The sequence below is a fragment of the Lycium ferocissimum genome, chromosome 8 (genome assembly GCF_029784015.1).
Source record: "Lycium ferocissimum isolate CSIRO_LF1 chromosome 8, AGI_CSIRO_Lferr_CH_V1, whole genome shotgun sequence".
Taxonomy (NCBI): domain Eukaryota; kingdom Viridiplantae; phylum Streptophyta; class Magnoliopsida; order Solanales; family Solanaceae; genus Lycium; species Lycium ferocissimum.
The window spans coordinates 23,297,325-23,315,089 of NC_081349.1; the positions used below are offsets into that span (position 1 = coordinate 23,297,325).

The 17,765-nt window shown below is 34.0% G+C and overlaps 1 protein-coding gene across 1 annotated transcript; it reads right to left on the bottom strand.

Moving 5' to 3' along the window:
• Positions 1 to 3,104: 3,104 nt before the first annotated feature.
• LOC132067607 (DNA replication complex GINS protein PSF3-like) lies at positions 3,105 to 14,520 on the bottom strand. The gene is made up of 7 exons (XM_059460882.1): positions 14,270 to 14,520; positions 13,836 to 13,940; positions 13,429 to 13,500; positions 13,245 to 13,345; positions 12,483 to 12,581; positions 4,125 to 4,264; positions 3,105 to 3,259 (listed from the first exon to the last, which is right to left on the bottom strand). Exons 2-7 carry the CDS (start codon positions 13,878 to 13,880, stop codon positions 3,150 to 3,152), a joined length of 567 nt encoding a protein of 188 aa, XP_059316865.1. The 5' UTR covers positions 13,881 to 13,940; positions 14,270 to 14,520; the 3' UTR covers positions 3,105 to 3,149.
• Between the last annotated feature and the right edge of the window lie 3,245 nt (positions 14,521 to 17,765).

Below are 17,765 nucleotides of genomic sequence, written 5' to 3' on the forward strand. Positions count from 1 at the left end.
TTTGCTATTATGTTTCTGAGAGTACAATCAATAAATTTTTAAATCTTGAAGATAATGTACTAACAGAATCAGGTGATATTATTCTTCATCAAAATAAAGTTTTATTTAAATATAGAAATAATGAGAGTCAAAGAAATTTTAAAAATGTTGTCACTACTACTCTTCCACTTCTACTTTGAGAAATAAAGAATATGGTAAATTTGGATTAAGAAGAAATAAACGAGTTGAACTCTGTTTATTAAAGTTTAGATGGATGGGAAAAAAAATCACCTTAGGACTGACCAGCTCTAATAAAAGTGAAGTAATTACTACTATATAGAAGCATGGGTCTCAACCCATGCTTCGTCGTCCGTTAAGCACTAAAAAAAAAAAAAAAAAAAAAAAAAGTAGTGTGGTCCCTATATTAAACACCAACCAATATTAAAAAATAAAAAAAAAACACCAACCAATATTAAAAAATAAAAAAAAAACACCAACCAAAGATTACTACTATATAGAAGCATGGGTCTCAACCCATGACCCATGCTTCGTCGTCCGTTAAGCACTAAAAAAAAAAAAAAAAAAAAAAAAAAGTGTGGTTCCTATATTAAACACCAACCAATATTAAAAAATAAAAAAAAAACACCAACCAATATTAAAAAAAAAAAAAAAAGTAAAAAAAGTGGAACCCACCATCTCCAGACTCACGAGAAAAAAAAAAGTGGACCCCATATTAACAAAATCAAGCAATATAAAAAAAAAGTGAATCCCATATTAAAAATACAAACAATGTCAAAAAAAAAAAAGTGCCGACTTTGTATTCGTAGCAAACACTAATATAATAAAGTTTTAGATACGGAGCACAAATTACAATGTTATATTAATCGTGTTTTGAACATAGTATCCCATATTGACAAAATCAAGCAATATAAAAAAAAAAAAAAGTGAATCCCATATTAAAAAAACAAACAATGTCAAAAAAAAAAAAGTACAGACTTTGTATTCGTAGCAAACACTAATATAATAAAGTTTTAGATACGGAAAGACAAACTACAATGTTATATTAATCGTGTTTTGAACATAGTATGTATATGTATGTATATATATATATATATATATATATTATATGCATAAAAATAGTGCAAACTAATAATGTCCAAAAGGGTGGGCCCCATACTAAACAACACCAAGCAATATAAAAAATAAAAATAAAAAAAAGAAGAAGAAACTATATAATGCTTCGTCGTCCGTTGTCCCTTAAAAAAAAAAAAAGGGGGGGTGGGCCCCATACTAAATAACACCGAGCAATAAAAAAAAAGGAAGAAGAAAAAGTAGAACTCACCATTTCCAAACTCATGGGAAAAAATAAAGTGGACCCCATATTAACAAAATCAAGCAATAAAAAAAAAAAAAGTGAACCCCATATTAAAAAAAAAAAAAAAAAAGGTGCAGACTTTGTATTCGTAACAAACACTAATATAATAAAGTTTTAGATACGGAGCACAAACTACAATGTTATATTAATCGTGTTTTGAATATAGTATATGTATATATATTATATGCATAAAAATAGTGCAAACTAATAATGTCTAAAAAAAAAAAAGTGCACCCCATAAAGGATGGACCCCATACTAAACAACATCAAGCAATATAAAAAAAAAAAAAAAAATTGGAACCCACCATCTCCAAACTCACGGTAAAAAAAAGTGGACCCATATTAACAAAATCAAGCAATATAAAAAAAAAAAAAAAAGTGAACCCCATATTAACAAAAAAATAATGTCAAAAAAAAAGGTGCAAACTTTGTATTCGTAGTAAACACTAATATAATAAAGTTTTAGATACGGAGTACAAACTATAATGTTATATTAATAGTGTTTTGAACATAGTATATGTATATATATATGTGCAAAAAATAATGTCCAAAAAAAAAAAAAATGCACCCATATTAACAAATCAAACAATATTCATGTAATTTTCAAAGTATCTCATTAAGTCAATAATGATGGATCATTGCCACGCGCGTATCAATCCATTAGCGGGAGCAAATGAAATTGCTTTTCTTCAAAAGGTTAAGTAGTCAAACCATACAATTTTCTTTTCTTTTTTTATATTAAATTTTTTAAGATCTAATCTAGATATTGAACCGTTGTATTTACTATTCCGCCATGTCATTTATTTGTTATGTTTACTAAAATAAATATACTTAAAATATTTATATTTTAAAATAAGATAGAATTTAATTACTTTTTTATTTTTATTCTTACTCTAATAAATGTGAAAAGAGATTAATGTCGTAAAAAAAATATATTAAATGAAGATCAAATAATGAATAAGGTAAATTAGTCAAATTATAATTCTAATCGACGTTTTCTTAAAAAACCATGCAAAAGACAACATGACAAGTAAAATGAGCTAAACCGAAAATATTTACCAAAAGTTAAAAAAATAGTATTTCTTCGTTTAAATAGAAAATCAATTTCTACTTTGTTTCGTTTTAAACATGTAAAATTAATTTAATAATTTGAATTAGAATTATCCAAATTAAAATTTGATAAAAATAATAAGTATTTTACACCTTTAAATTAATCGAATTAAAATTGAAAGTATCAACCGACGCTTAAATATTTATTGTTTTATCTCAAAGAGAGAAAATAGTTTTTTAAACAAGTCTTCTCTTTTAAAAAATATTAATAAATTTGCCAATTTTGTATTCGTAAAGAAACATTAATATAATAAAGTTTTTAAACGGAAAGACAAACTATAATGTTATATTAATCGTGTTTTGAACATAATATACATATATATATATACTATTCAAAGACAATCTAAAATGTTAGGCCCGTGCGCAGCACGGGCATAGGCCGTCTAGTTTGTATATACATTTCCTTTTGTAATAGTCGACCGGAGACACTGCCACGTAACTTTTCTTCTGTGTTACCAAATGTAAAAAAATGCCCCGTTTTCTTGAATGCGTTTGAGAAGAAAAAGGTATGCATAGAAAATAAAGTTTATATCAATAAAAATGCATATCTTAGCCTCATAAACTAGTCTTCAGATCCACATTTTATAATACACTCGAAAAGAGATTAAGTCTCATAGAATATAGCCAAATGGATACAACATTTTCTCATAATACGGAGAGATCATATATGTTTCGGGTACAAAGCTCATTCAACAGGTTTCCTCTTTCTCCCTAGTACAGAAGCTTTCTGCAGTCTAGGACCTCCCATTCTCCACTTCTTAAATGCTGCTGTTGATGACTGACCAGCTTCATATACTGAACCATTGACCAGAAAATTAATATTATTAAATCTTATAAGTAGCGGAAAGTTATTTGCTGAAAAATAAGTGGTTTTCTTACTCATTTTATGGTGTTGGTAAGTAAGTAGAAAATATTATCTCAAGAACATTTATTATAATCTAGGCAAATACGAGGGATGGGGGGTGTTATGGTGAGGAGGAGACAATAACCACATGATGCCGCTTATGAAACTTGTTTCCTCTACTCCTACAAGGGGAGTCAATTTCTTGGGTTTTAAGGAATTTTTTTTTTCTTACAAAAAATATTTTGAAACCTTTTTGATCAACCAAACATGGAAAAATTGGAAAATAGTTTCCATAAAATGTGTTCCTCCTTACCAAACACATCCTAAATCTTATAAGTAGTTGGACCAGAAATCATTTTTATAGCAAAAGTTGTGCTTGTTTGGTTATGCATTTTAATTTTAATTTTAAAAGAATTTTTCTAAGACTTTGGCCTTTAAAAGCAACCTGGGACTGTTTACTGGAAAAAACATTTTTGGGAATATGACTTCTGAAAACATCAAATCGAAAAAAATTCATTTTTTTCTTAAACTTCTCCAAAGAAGCGTTTCCAAGTTCTCAAGAAAACTGTCCTGACGCCCCTGGTCAGAAGAGGGTTTCTTTTTGTTTTTCATATTCTTTTTGGTGCTATGTTACTCAAAACTCTCCAAAAATGTTTCTAGACTCGTTTTGGATCCTCCAAGAATGCACTACTGTTGAAGGCTCTGACACGCACGTAGTGCCATTTTGAAGAGTTCGAGTAACATAGTTTTGGAGGGTAGGGATAGGGTGGGGGATGATTATAGTAGATATTCAATAGATTGGCAAAACTTTCTCACATTTAGTCTCTTCTTTTGTTAGAAGAGTCAAGTGCTTGGGAGCCACAATTGATGCTGCAGTATGAGCCTTTATGAGGACTTCTCTGTATCTTGTTCGAAATGCAACCAGAAGTAGAGGTCCAATGGTTTTTTCACCAATCCTGTTCCAATAAGAAAGATATCGAACATGAGCTAATGTTTGACCTGAAGAAAAGCTACTTTAGCATCTAGGTTGATTGATTGACTAATCTGCAACGGAAGGACAAGAAAATCAGGAGAAATAACATTTAGGAAACTGCAATTAGCAAATGTATTACAAGATACACTTAAACTAGGCACCAGAATTTGAAGAGAAAAGGCGACTACCAACCACATCATTTAAGGTAGCAACTATACAATTTAACGGAGGGAAGAAAACTGGGAATAGTTAAGAATTTCGATTCCAGGCTGTCTATCAAATTAGAAGTAGCTACGGTCTTGCTACTACTACATATCAATTGTGCCAGGGGATCCTTGAATATTTTTCTGATTTCTGCAACCAAAAGACAGCTCATTCATGTAATGGGGGGCTAGGTGAGAATGGCAGTGGGTTTCCCTTCCGTATAATTAGGTCCTGATTTTGCACAAGTGAAACCAAATAAGAGGACTTAGTCCCACTTCGACTCGACTGAATTAGATTTGTGCCTTTCCGGTTTTTGCAAGCTAAAGATCATGCAATAGTACTATACTCCTAGATAGTAAGACGATGTCTACAGGCTCAAATCAACCATGAAAGCACACTCCTATCTCTTGGATACCTCAAAAATGTCTTTCCACTTTTAACAGGAATACTTCATTCAAATATAAGAGGAAACGACTTGGTATCACTGGTCTACCCTAAAGATCTTGAATTCGCGGGAAAATGGCAACTTTCATAGCTGATTTTGACAGCTCATCGTGTATGCAGATTGGCAGGACTGTGCAAGCACCCTGTCAGATGGAATCATCATATCCTTTAAGGACTAAAGAGAGCGCTATCAGCTAATGCATGCATGCGTAGCAAGATTGGATCTTTCCTCCTTTGTTTTTCTATGCGCTCGCATTTTTTTTTGTGTGTGTGTTGGGGGGGGGGGGGGGGGAGACAAAACATAAACGTACCATGAACTGCACGAGTCACAGACTTCACGCTCCACATAAAGTACTATGAACTACATCTTCAAGTCAAAAGCTCTCTCTTCCTGGTAGCTTCTGGTCCCAACACTAGCTCAAATTTCGATCACTAGTTCAATAGATATCCAACTAGGCCATTAAATTGAATGAGCACAAGTAGAGTTGCATAAGCTCTAATGCACTGATTCTCCATATCAGACTATCTTTTAAATTAATAAAAAAAAGAAGTGTCTACTTGCACAAAGTGCTGCTTCATTAGATTTGGAGGGTAATGAGTTTCAACAGGTCGAATTTAGAAACTTCAAATATGATCACCAATCCTCCTTTATTAGTTGCCACTTACTAGGTCTCAAAGCAGTTAAAATTGAAATGGTAAAAGACACCAAGATTGTTGTATGAATCTATAATGCATGATGATCAGCTTAATAACAAGGACTATCCCATTACATTGAGAAAGAAAGAAAGAAAAAAAAAAGAAAGACCCTCTCCAACAACAATTGAAAAAGAAATAAAGGGGTCACACATTACATGCATGCATTTAAGTTGCCTTTTATTTTTCACTTTTCTCTGAAGAAAAAATGTAGGATAACAAATAGAAGATGCTAAACTTTATGTGCTAAGTCATTTTAAATGCAGAATGAGACAAGGTATAGAAATCAATCTAAGTATAAATCAGCACTTATCCAAGTAAACTTAATAAAAGTAGACACGAAATACAATGATGAGATTAGAATTCAGAATCTGCCATGCCAAGATTAAAGCTTACGGACAAGGTATTGTACTCCAGTAGACAAAAAACCATTGCGGGTCAAATAGACTTAATTAAGTAGACAGGAAATATGCAAACTGCGAATAAGAACTCAAAATATGCTTCTAAGAAGTCAAGCTACACACCAGACTCATCCTCGTGTTCTATGAAGATCTAATATATGCATGCTCTCTTCCCCTTCCCCTCTCTTCCTCATCCACGTGCACATTTAATATAGCAACTCGGATAGGAACAGCTTATAGGTGAAGTAGAAGTAACAATAAAAGCTTCAATCTGTTTAGAAACAAAGCCCAGCCCGCTATGGCCTATACTACCAACCTCCTAATCTCAGCAATGGAAGCCCCATTTAGCATTAATTGTCAAATAGAGTAATTAACATAAAGTACCATGAACTGCATGAGGTTCACGTTAAAAATTCATGTTTCACATAAAGTACTATGAACTACATCCATATCAAGAGCTCTCTTCACTGGCAGTGCTCTGGTCCAATCTTCTCAATTTATTGGAGCCAGTGAATCTGGAAGCATCAGACGGATGCTCAGGTCTGAACAGCTAGCAACAATGGTGCGTTTTTTCAGTCAGGAACTATTTTAACTTATAGCAGAAGAAAACTTGGAGGCGGATTATGATTGGCCCTGGTAAAATGTGTGGAAATTTAAGCACCTACTAAGGTCGCTTGCTTTGGTTGGGTTGCTGCAAAGAATATTTTTTTGACCCCTGCTATTTTGCAAGAAAAGGGGTTTTCTGGATATGCTATAGATGTTTTCCATGTGAAAGATCAGTAGAATCTACAAATCATCTACTGCATTCTGAAAGTAGCTGGCGGATTTGGTTAGTTGAGTTTTCTAAGCCAGTATATTCTTCCATACATTACATAGACTTATATAGTACATATTGCATTTGTAGCTAAGAGATAAATACAAACTAAATACAGATAATGACAAACTAGATACAAGATTATCCTAACACCCTCCCTCAATCTGAATGGGAGTTTCGAACATGAAGATTGGAGAGAAGAAGCTTGAACCGTGATATGGGGAGAGCTGTAGTAAAATGTCAGCTAACTGTTGAGATGTATGAGCATGAGAAACGTTAAGATCACCACGACTAACTTTCTACTGACAAAATGACAATCCAAATCAACATGCTTTGATCTAGAATGAAATACTGGATTATGAGCCAAGTGAATTGCTCCAATGTTATCACATTTAGCTACCACCAGGAGGACGGAACAACACCGACATCACGTAACAAGAACTGTAACCAAGTAGCTTCAGCAGCGGCAACAGCGAGTGCTCGGTACTCGGCTTCTGTACTAGAACGAGCTACTGTTGGTTGCTTCTTAGTAGACCAAGAGATCAAATTTTTACAAAGAAATATGCAAAATCCAGTAGTTGAACGCCTAGTTGCAGCGCACCCAGCCCACTTAGAATCGGAAAATATTGTGAGTGTTGAAGATGTTTGCTTGAAAAGCTGTAAACCGAAATCTGAGCTACCTTTGAGATAACGAAAGATCCGTTTTACAGCTTGGAGATGATGTTAACGAGGCTGATGAAGAAACTGTGAACACATATTAACCGCAAACTGGATATCTGGTCTAGTAAAAGACAAGTATTGCAGGCAACCAACCATTTGTCGATATATAGCGGGATTATCCAACAAGGGTGAAGTAAGAGAATGCCAATCAAACTTACTATGAATAGGTGTAAGAACAGGTTTCACCTGTGTAAGATCAAATTGGATAAGAGGGTCTGAAATGTATTTGCGTTGAAGCAAGAGAAGTCCATCTGAGTTGGTAACAGTTCAACACCTAAGAAATAACGGAGAGGTCCCAAATCTTTCATCGAAAACTCAGATTTCATAGATTCAATGAAATGGTCAATTAACACCCGTGAAGAACCAAATATAACTATATCATCAACATAAATTAAGAGAACCAGAACACTGCTGCCAGACTTACAAATAAACATACTATGATCAGATGATGAATTAACAAACCCCAGGTCCAGCAAGAACGTCACCAGACGATGAAACCAAGCTCTCGGAGACTGTTTCAAACCATATGAAGCACGATTCAGTTTACAGACATAGGTAGGATAATCTGGATCCTCAAACCTTGGTTACCGCATAAAAACATCTTCAGTTAATTCACCGTGGAGAAACGCATTGGAAACATCTAAGTGGTGCATGAACCAATTATGTTGCAAGGCCAAGGAAAGTACCATACGGACTGTACTTAAATTAACAACTGGGGCAAAAGTATCGGTATAGTCCAAACCTGGTTGTTGAGAATATCCTTGAGCAACGAGGCGAGCTTTGAATCACTCAACAGATCCATCCGCACAATACTTGATGCGGTATACCCATTTATTCCCAGTGATGTTAACATTTGGAGGAGGAGGAACAAGACTCCAAGTTTTATTTTGAATAAGTGCATCAAGTTCTTCATTCATGGCATGGAGCCAGCAAGAAATCTTTGATAACTTGAGTGAAAGAGGAAGGTTCAGTTAACGTTGACAAAGAGACAGTGAGTGACGGGATTACTTTAGCCTTGAGAGACCCCATCATGGAACGTGTGACCATGCTTTGAGCGCGTGAAGGAACCGAGGGATTATTATTGGACTGAGATGTAGAGACCGGGGAATTAAGGGGATAGGAAGACTCGGTAGATAATGGAGAAGTAGTTGATGATATAGGAATATCAAGATTTATATTTTGTGATAACGACATGTTGTTGCGAGAACTTGCAAACGAATTAGATTTGCAAGAGAAAGAAGAGGTAGAGTTAGACTTAGAGGTTGTAGGAGTGGAGAACTCTACTGGAAGTTGTAGAACTGGAGAGGAACTTGAATTGGTACGAACAGATTCGGGAAACTATCTTTGTTGGTGATAAAGAAGTGCATGAGACATGTGCTTGTGCTGAGATCAACGAATTTGAAAAACGAGAAGTAGTAGTTGGTGATATAAAATCAAATTCCATTGGATTTTGATGAGAAGCACGTGGAAACATAGAAGGATATGGAAAGGACTCCACAAATTTCACATGACGTGAAATTAGAACTCTGTTTGTGGAGGGATCAAAACATTTAAAACCTTTGTGTCTCGTAGAAGTTCCAAAAAATATGCAAGGTTTTGATCTCGGCTGAAACTTATTAGCAAAATTAGTTGCAGTAAAAAGGATAACAAAGACATCAGAAAGTCTTGACCATGCCATAATTTGGACTTCGATCAAATAATATTTCATGAGGTGAACAAAAATTTAAAACGGGTAATGGTGTAACATTTATCAAAGTTACAGCAAAGAGGGAAGCATTAGCCCAAAAGGAGAAAGGCATAGACGCTTGAAAAAGAAGGCAGCGAATTGTATTGTTGACGTGCCTATGTTGGCATTCTGCGTGGCCATTTTGAGCAGAAGTATACGGACAAGAGAGCCTATGAACAATACCATTTTCTTTGAAGAAGGAATTAAAATTGGTATTATCATATTCTTTACCACCATCAGATTGAAAATATCATATAGTAGGCTGAAATATATTACGGACCATTGCGTGAAATTCTTTGAATTTATCAAACACTTCCGATTTTTCTCGCATAAGATAAATCCAAGAATATTTAGTGAAATCATCAAGAAATAAAATATAGTAACGAAAATCAGAATTGGAATTCGAAGGGGCTTGCCACACATCAGAATGAACCAAAACAAAAGGAGATGTTGCACTACTTGAAGAAGAATCAAATTGCAATCTTGTTTGTTTGCAAAAATGGCAAACATTACATGAATTATTATCAAAACTAGAACTACAGCTAAATAAACCACGACGTGCTATGGCTGCTAAAGAGCGCTGACCAGGATGCCCCAAACGCTGACGCCATAGAGAAGAGGAAACAATACTCAAAAACGCATGATGAGGAGAGGATGTCGAGAGCGGATAAAGGGAGCCATCATTCGTACAGTGGAGCAACACTTGATTGGTCCTCTTGTCCTTAACAAAGAAACCAGAATCAGTAAACTGAATGAAACAATCATTATCAGCGAATAAACGCTGGATAGACAAGAGATTTTTCTTAAGAGAAGGAACGAATAAAACATTATTCAATCGAAGGGATCAGGACAAGGTAGATAGCACAGATTGACCAATGGAGACAATAGGTAGAAGATTACCATTACTAACCATGAGCTGAGATGAGCCATTATAAGAAGTAGAAGAAGACAAGAGAGCAGGATCATAAGTCATGTGTGCGCAAGCCCCATAATCAGGATACCACATAGGTGGCTGAACCTCCTCCATGCTCATAGCTGCGAAAAACTTAGGCAAAGTATTTGGAACAAAAGAATGATTAAACCTGTTTCGACATTCTAAGGCGGTATGGTTATAGTGAAAACATATCTGGCACTGTTTTGATGGAACAAAAGGAGAACGACCAAGAACACCATCACCAGGAATTCGACCAGGATTTTGCACACCGTTCCATTGAGGGGAAAAATCTCGAGAAGAGTTATGAAAAGATTGACCACGACCTCTACCATTATAGCCTTTGTTATTACGTCCAGGCCTCGGCCATTGTTTGACCCTCAAGATTGAGAAGGAGAAGAGGACACATTAGAAGAAGAATTAACATTAGAAGAGGCCACCAAGGCTGTTTGAGTGGTGGTGTCATCAGGTGTTGCGGCATTTATATGGGCTTCTTCTGTTAACAAGAGTGGCCTTAAGACGATGAAGGAAGGGAGTGACCCAGTGGCATTTAGTCCAGAAACATAAGTACGATAGGAAATAGGTAACCCTTGCAGTGCCTGAGTGACAAGATCGTCCTTTGTGACAGGTTTTCCAATAGCTCTCAAAGAACAGGCAATTGAGTGCAACTGTTGAAACTATTCCTCCATGGAAAGTGAGCCTTTCTTGAAATTCTGAAATTTTGATTTCAGATGAATGACTGAAGAGGATACTTGATCAAGATAAAGAGAGGCTGAAGTATCCCACGCTTCTTTAGAAGTTTCACAGGCAAAGTTTAGGAGAGAATCAAGAACGGTTGGCGAAAGAGTGGCGTTTATCCAACTTAGTGTGATAGCATCACACTGAATCCATGAACAATATTCTTCATGTGTGGGAGTTGGACAGGGTAATGAACCATCGATCAAAGGAAGAAGATTGTGACTTTTCAAGACCGTGAGAAAGACTTCCTTCCAAGTCAGGTAATTCAAATACGTAAGTTCAATAGGTATGAAACCCTTGATGTTGGAGACAGTTGGGGGAGGATTTGGAAGTCCAAGGGAAGTTTGAGAGGGAGTGATTGGAGCGGAGGGTGAGGAGGAAGTCGTAGAGGACGAAGTGGAATTCGTCATGGCTCTTGATACCAAGTTGAGTTTTCTAAGCCAATATATTCTTCCATACATTACATAGACTTATATAGTACATATTGTAGCTAAGAGACAAATACAAACTAAATACAGATAATTACAAACTAGATACAATATTATCCGAACATGGTTGCTGTTTTGGGAGTTCATTGGGTCATGCCAGCCGATGTGAAGAGTATACTTCAATGCTGGAAAAGGCAGAAGACTGGCAGCAGGCTCAAGAGGATTTGGAGGACAGTTCCGCTTTGTATCATGTGGACTATTTAACTTCAGAGAAATAAGAGATGCTTCGAAGGACAAAGCAACATTTATCTTTTGCTACATAATAGTTGTATACAAAGCTTGTACTTGTGGAGTTAGGGAACTAGGATAGAAGATGTGAACCAACGTGTTGAGTTCATACTACCTAGACTCTATGAGGTTAATGTTGAGTTAAGAGCATTTGTACTTTGTAGTTGCATATTGGCAGTACCTCCGTGGTACTTGCCTCAATAAAATTACCCTATTTTAACAAACAGAGAATTTTAGCCACTAAATTAGAAGATGATCGCAATAATATAGACAGGGCCAAAGAAATTGAAGCAGTTGGGTCTTGCGTTTTCTTTAGTGATGGTTGCATTGCTGTAAAACAAAGCTTCAAAACACGGGTAGCACCATCTTTACAGTCTACACTAGTTTCTGTAAAACAGTTGAGCTTCAAAAACTTACTCACCCATCAAATATATTTACCTCTCTAATAATTTAAAGATTCTAACATCACGATAGCACACTAAAAGAGCTTTTTGAACCACTGATGATTCAGACCAGTTAGAACACAATGGTACACTAGAAATGGCAACTGCAAGTACAAGTGATGATTTTCTAATCATCAATGTATCAGATAAATGTAGTGATACTTGCAATTTAAAAAACCAACTAAAAGTTGAAGTAGCAAGGTTTTGTTCCGCATTACTTGGCCACTATTGCGAAATAAGATCAATCATTCTACAACAGTTCCCTTACCTGGGGCATTAAGAATTCTAGCAAAAGAGGAAAGGGCCATTAAGGTGATAAAAAGAATGACAAAAGTTACAGGAAGAAAGAAACATAGTCATGAAGAACTCACAGGCGTGCTATCTTGCATCCGAAATTATAAAAGTAGGGGCATAAACTTCTTAAATCAACATGTGCTGCATCAGCTCCTATCTCATTTCGCGTTTTGGCTCTGGTAAATTAGCACACAAGAAACAAACAGTTTTCTACTCTCAGATCTACAAAACAAGTACCACTTGTATATCAAGAACTTTAATATTGAGATTAAGACACAAAAACCACAATTTTGCATCCCCGTCCCATTGAAAAAAGTTATACTAGAGATGTGAATTGTCATATGAGATACGTCATGCTTTAGACAGAGCACAAAAGAGACTGGATATAGCAGATTGTCATCAGGCCAAAGAGTTCATCAAGCTATCTAAAATCCTTTAACTAACTTTTAAAATATAATACTCCCTCCATTTCAATTTGTTTGTCTTAGTTTGATTGGGCACGATGTTTAAGAAGGTAAAGAAGACTTTTAAATCTTGTGGTCGTTAACTAAAGATATGTAAAATTCACCACAATGCCCTTAAATCTTGTGGTCTTAAACATTGTGAAATGTCGAAATTAAAGAGTTGTCAAATTAGGAAGGAGGCATTCTATTTGAAACATACTAAAAAGGAAAGCATGACAAACAAATTGAAACAGAGGGAGTACAATAAATTGATGTCGGCACAAGTAAAACCAGGTGTTCCCAATTGCTGCCACTTTTTGCATACTTAACTAATTCCACTTGTGTTTCAAATAAAGGGAAGCATGGAACTGTGATGAGAAAAACTAAAAACTTTACTTGGTATCAAAATATGGAGGAACTTTGATCGACACCGCCTGTCTCACATATAGCTCCTGAGCAAGCCAAAAGGGCATTTCTACATGTGTACCAGCTTCCACCTGGATTCGAAAGAGGAAATAACCATCAGATTCCGGTCATGTAAACAAAACTAATTCAACATAGAGTTCCCTCAGAATTTTACCTTGTTAGTATCATCAGCACAGTCAAATATCCCAACTTCATTAGCTGTTTGCAAGAACACAGCTGGAACCATCTGAATTCCAAAACGAATATCAAACCCGTAAACATATTTACACCAATAGCTTATGAAAATATTTTTCAACAAAAAAAGGGAAATTCTTAAAAACATACAGCCCAACATAAAATATTGTGCCACTGTCGCCTTATTTCCAGTTATACAATATTATACAACATTATACCTGGGGGAAAAGCATTATACATAATGTATCAACCTTGTATAAAGTGTATAAGAGGTGTTTATACACAAATATGGCCTAAACCAGGTAACAAACTCAAAATATGGGCTATCGCGTGTAAATATTTTCTCAAAAAAAAATGCACAAATAAAATTCAAGAACTAAAAATTACCTCATCTTCAGCTAATATATCATCAATGTCATAGTAACTTGCCATCTTCAATGGTAAAAAAGACAACTTTACAACAATTTTAGCTCCAACTCAACTCGAAACTCACTGAAATCGAAAACCCAAAAAAATTAAGAACATTTCAAACATATTTGAGTTCATTGAAGAAAATTAGTACAACAATTAACAAAAACATAAATTACAGCAAAAAATTATTGCTTTAATTTGAGATTTGACCCAAAAAAAAAAAAAAGATTCTTACTACACAAAACTAGCAGAAATCTGAAATATTGAATTCATTGATTCAACCAATCAAGAAAATTAGTAAAGCAATTAACAAAAACATAAATTATATCTAAAAAAATACTGCTTTAATTTGAGATTTGATTAAAAAAAGTAGATTTTCTTCGCACAAAAAAAAAAAAAAAACTCTCAACTGTATGCACACAGTGGAAGAGAGATATTGAGATTGAAACCCTAACTCGCCTTTTTGCTTCTTTTTTTTTTTTTTTTTTTTTGGAAAATTGAGATGAAAATGGCGCTAAGTTTTTGTTTTTCTCTCTTGTAAAATGGCGGTAAGATTAAGTAGAGGCATTTGTAAATAGAACCTTTTAGTTTTAGTTTTATTTCATTCATGCTCGTGGGTTTGGGGAAAATTTTGGATGACTACTTAAATAATTGAGAAACAAAATAAAAATTGGATTCTCACCCGATGTCCGGTATCCATTTTGGGGCCCGTTAATGGGAGAAGTTCTCTTTATTAATATTGCAACAATAACTACCTAATGTATTTTCACATGTGGGTAGAGGCGGAGCTAGAATTTGAGGTATGTGGGTTTCGAATTCAAATCCTTTTAAGTTATTGGGTTCTAAATTACTAATTTATACATATCTCATAAAAATTTTAAGGCAAATATAAGATTTGAACAAAAACTTGTGGGTTCGGCCGAACCCGTCTTCGACATTGTGGCTCCGACATTGCAGTTGGGTTTGGGAAAGGTAGAGTGAACGTAGACCTTGCCTCTATCTCGTGGAGATCAAAAGATCAAGTTTCTGAAAGATCCTCGATTTAAGTAACACATAACAAGGCAGATTGAAAGTGCTCCATGTTAGTAATACTTTCTTCGGCCCTAAAATTCGAATTAGAGAACTATGATTAAAGCTAAAAGGATCTTATTCGTCCCATTTTAACCTGTGGTTGGTGGTAGAAAAATAAATAAGTTTTACTAAGACCTCATTCTTTAAATAAAGAGAGTAATAAAAAAACATACTGATTGAAAATTATGTGATCTAGTAAAGTCATTTAAGTTTCTAGTTAAATCTCTATTTGAAATTATATGTCGCTCTATCGTATCTTTTGTTTTATTTGTTCTTGAATAATCACATAAACTTGTTTTATTTATGTCTGACTTCTTTTGAGTCATGTAAATAAATAGAAAAAATCCGAATTAAAAATTACTTTTAATCCTAGTAAATTGATTTTATGTTTGCAACTTTCTATTGATAACGTCTCACTTCTTTTCAAGTCACATAAATGAATACTTTGGAATCGACAAATATACCATGTCCCAAGCATTTTCATGGGACACCGCTCCATTTTTTATATATATATATATATATATATATGTACATTATAAATATAAAAAAGAGACCACTTGTCGTTATAGTGATTTGTTCAAATTTTCACTCTTTTTAAATATTAATATTGATTACGAAAACCTCCCCACGTACGCTACTATTAATACACATAAAGTCTCTTTAAAACACGTTTAACTGACCCTTTTATTCGTGTCCACTTACAAGTTTTGGAAGTAGCGTAAGTGTGAAATACACATTCCACTATTATTAGCTTTATTAATTAATTTTAATAAAATATTAAGGACCTAAACTTTAACTAATTCGTGAGTTGGAAAGCACATATAGCAATATAACCTTTGGAGCAGTCAAAAATCATCTTCCACCTTTGTGCGACTTTGTCCATAATATTAGCTAATTACACTACTTCTATTGACTTGTTTTCCTAATTTTTATTTTTATTTTATAGTAATAATTTTTTTTTCGTCGCAATTTATAGTTTTGCAAATTGTTAGTACACGAGTTTAACTAAAGTTTTAGACTATATACACGCAAGAATTTGACCATCACGTTTGTTACGAGAACAACAGTTTTGCAAACGATGATCCATGCAAAAGAAAATTGATTAGTATATAGCTGCATTTAAATGTATATTTATGTGCTAATTAGTTATTTTCTAAAGCATCCATATTGCTTTTGAAGAAAAACTACAACTAATTCGAAGTTCAAACACGTTTTCTTTTTCTTTGGTCAAATTTTCTTGTCTCTAAAGCAATTTTCTTTCCACGACAGTATCACTTGTTCATTAGTGTATCACGTTTATGTTAAAATCACGTATATTCTCATAAAATAATATTTTATTTTCTCGTTCTTAAATGACATACTCCTAGTTATTATGAGTAAAATTCCTTTTCCTCTATAAGTATGAAAAGATTCCTAATATTCTAGCTATTAAAAATATAGTACGTCTTATTCAGATTTCCAATTTGTTTCATCTTTTTAAAGAGAAACAAAATGTTATTCTTTTGCCCGGTAAGTATAAATATACAATCTAAATTAATCGAACCGATAGATATGCTTATTAGATACATAAACACAAAAAAGAATGTACGGGCATGTGGCCAGTTACATAGTCCTTATCACCAAAAACTATGCAGGGTGTATGTAATCTCAACAACAACAACATATCCAATATAATTCTACGAATAGAATTTGTAATATATAATTTCTTTATCCTTAATTAAAACTCTCGAGTTCAATCATAAAATAAAATAATTATGATAAGTTCTTTTAAAGATCGAAATAAGAAATTTATTTTTTTCATGGTACTTTCCCGAAGAGGAATTTTGGAAAAATTAGAAATTGACACGAAACAACAAGTAAACATAATTTTATTAAAACAAAGGGAAAATAGCATTTTTGGTCCTTGTATTATTGCTTAATTCTGATTTTAGTCCTTATGCTATTCAACTTAGCAATTTTAACCTTCAATTAGTATACTTATGTGATTTTAGTCCTTCAATCTAACTGGCGTTAACTTTGTGTATTGGAATCACCAAAACAACCAAATCACAAATTATCTTTTTGGAGTCTAAAGAAGCCTAGAAAGTAAGAAAATATAGTCGTAAGATATCTACCCCATTCCCATACTTATGTCCACTATTTTCTTTCACCCAACTTCAATAAATGGGAAACAAGGCACATCCATTGTTACTTCAAGAACCACCAACTGGTTTCTAGGCTTTGCCATCCTCCATATATCGTTATCGTTAGAACTTGATTATTTTATATGGCAATTGTGCTTCCCGTGAATGTCTTTGGTGTCATACATTGGCTAATAAGGATTTTGTTCCCATCACTGTGTTACCATTTTTTATATGATATTCAGATTATTATTTTCATAATTTTCCAAACTTATATTTGCTTTGGTTTAGAGAACCCAATCAAATGAAATTAATTCCTACAATGTCCATTAAAACATAAACAAAAAAAAAAAACAAAATTTATAGAGAATAGCAGCAACGACACGTGCGATCGTGATGTAGCAGAGAAGTGGAAAAGTGTGAGTCTAAGTACTCAATTTCCTAAATCTCAACACATACCTTATGATAATTCACCCCCTAAGATCTTTAAGTCGACAAAAGCTTGCTAATAATGAAAGATTTGATGGTCGAATGCACTTCGAAGAGGTGTAAGAGGATATAGTGTAAAAAATCTAACTGTTTGAACATGGTTTGAAATCATGAGATGAGACCATCATTTGAAATCATGTCTGCACATGTAATTTGGATTTCTTAAGTTGTATTTTTTCTTATAGACATAAAAATCCCACAAGTTGTGAAAACTATCAAAATATTC

What these genes read in the sequence shown, in the direction of transcription:
- LOC132067607 (XM_059460882.1), bottom strand. Translation starts at nt 13,880, where the DNA reads ATGGCAAGTTACTATGACATTGATGATATATTAGCTGAAGATGAG. An exon ending in GTGCTGATGATACTAACAAG is followed by an intron (nt 13,346 to 13,428) that starts GTAAAATTCTGA and finishes TTTCGAATCCAG; the next exon opens with GTGGAAGCTGGTACACATGT. An exon ending in AACAAAAGAAGAGACTAAAT is followed by an intron (nt 3,260 to 4,124) that starts GTGAGAAAGTTT and finishes TCAATGGTTCAG; the next exon opens with TATATGAAGCTGGTCAGTCA.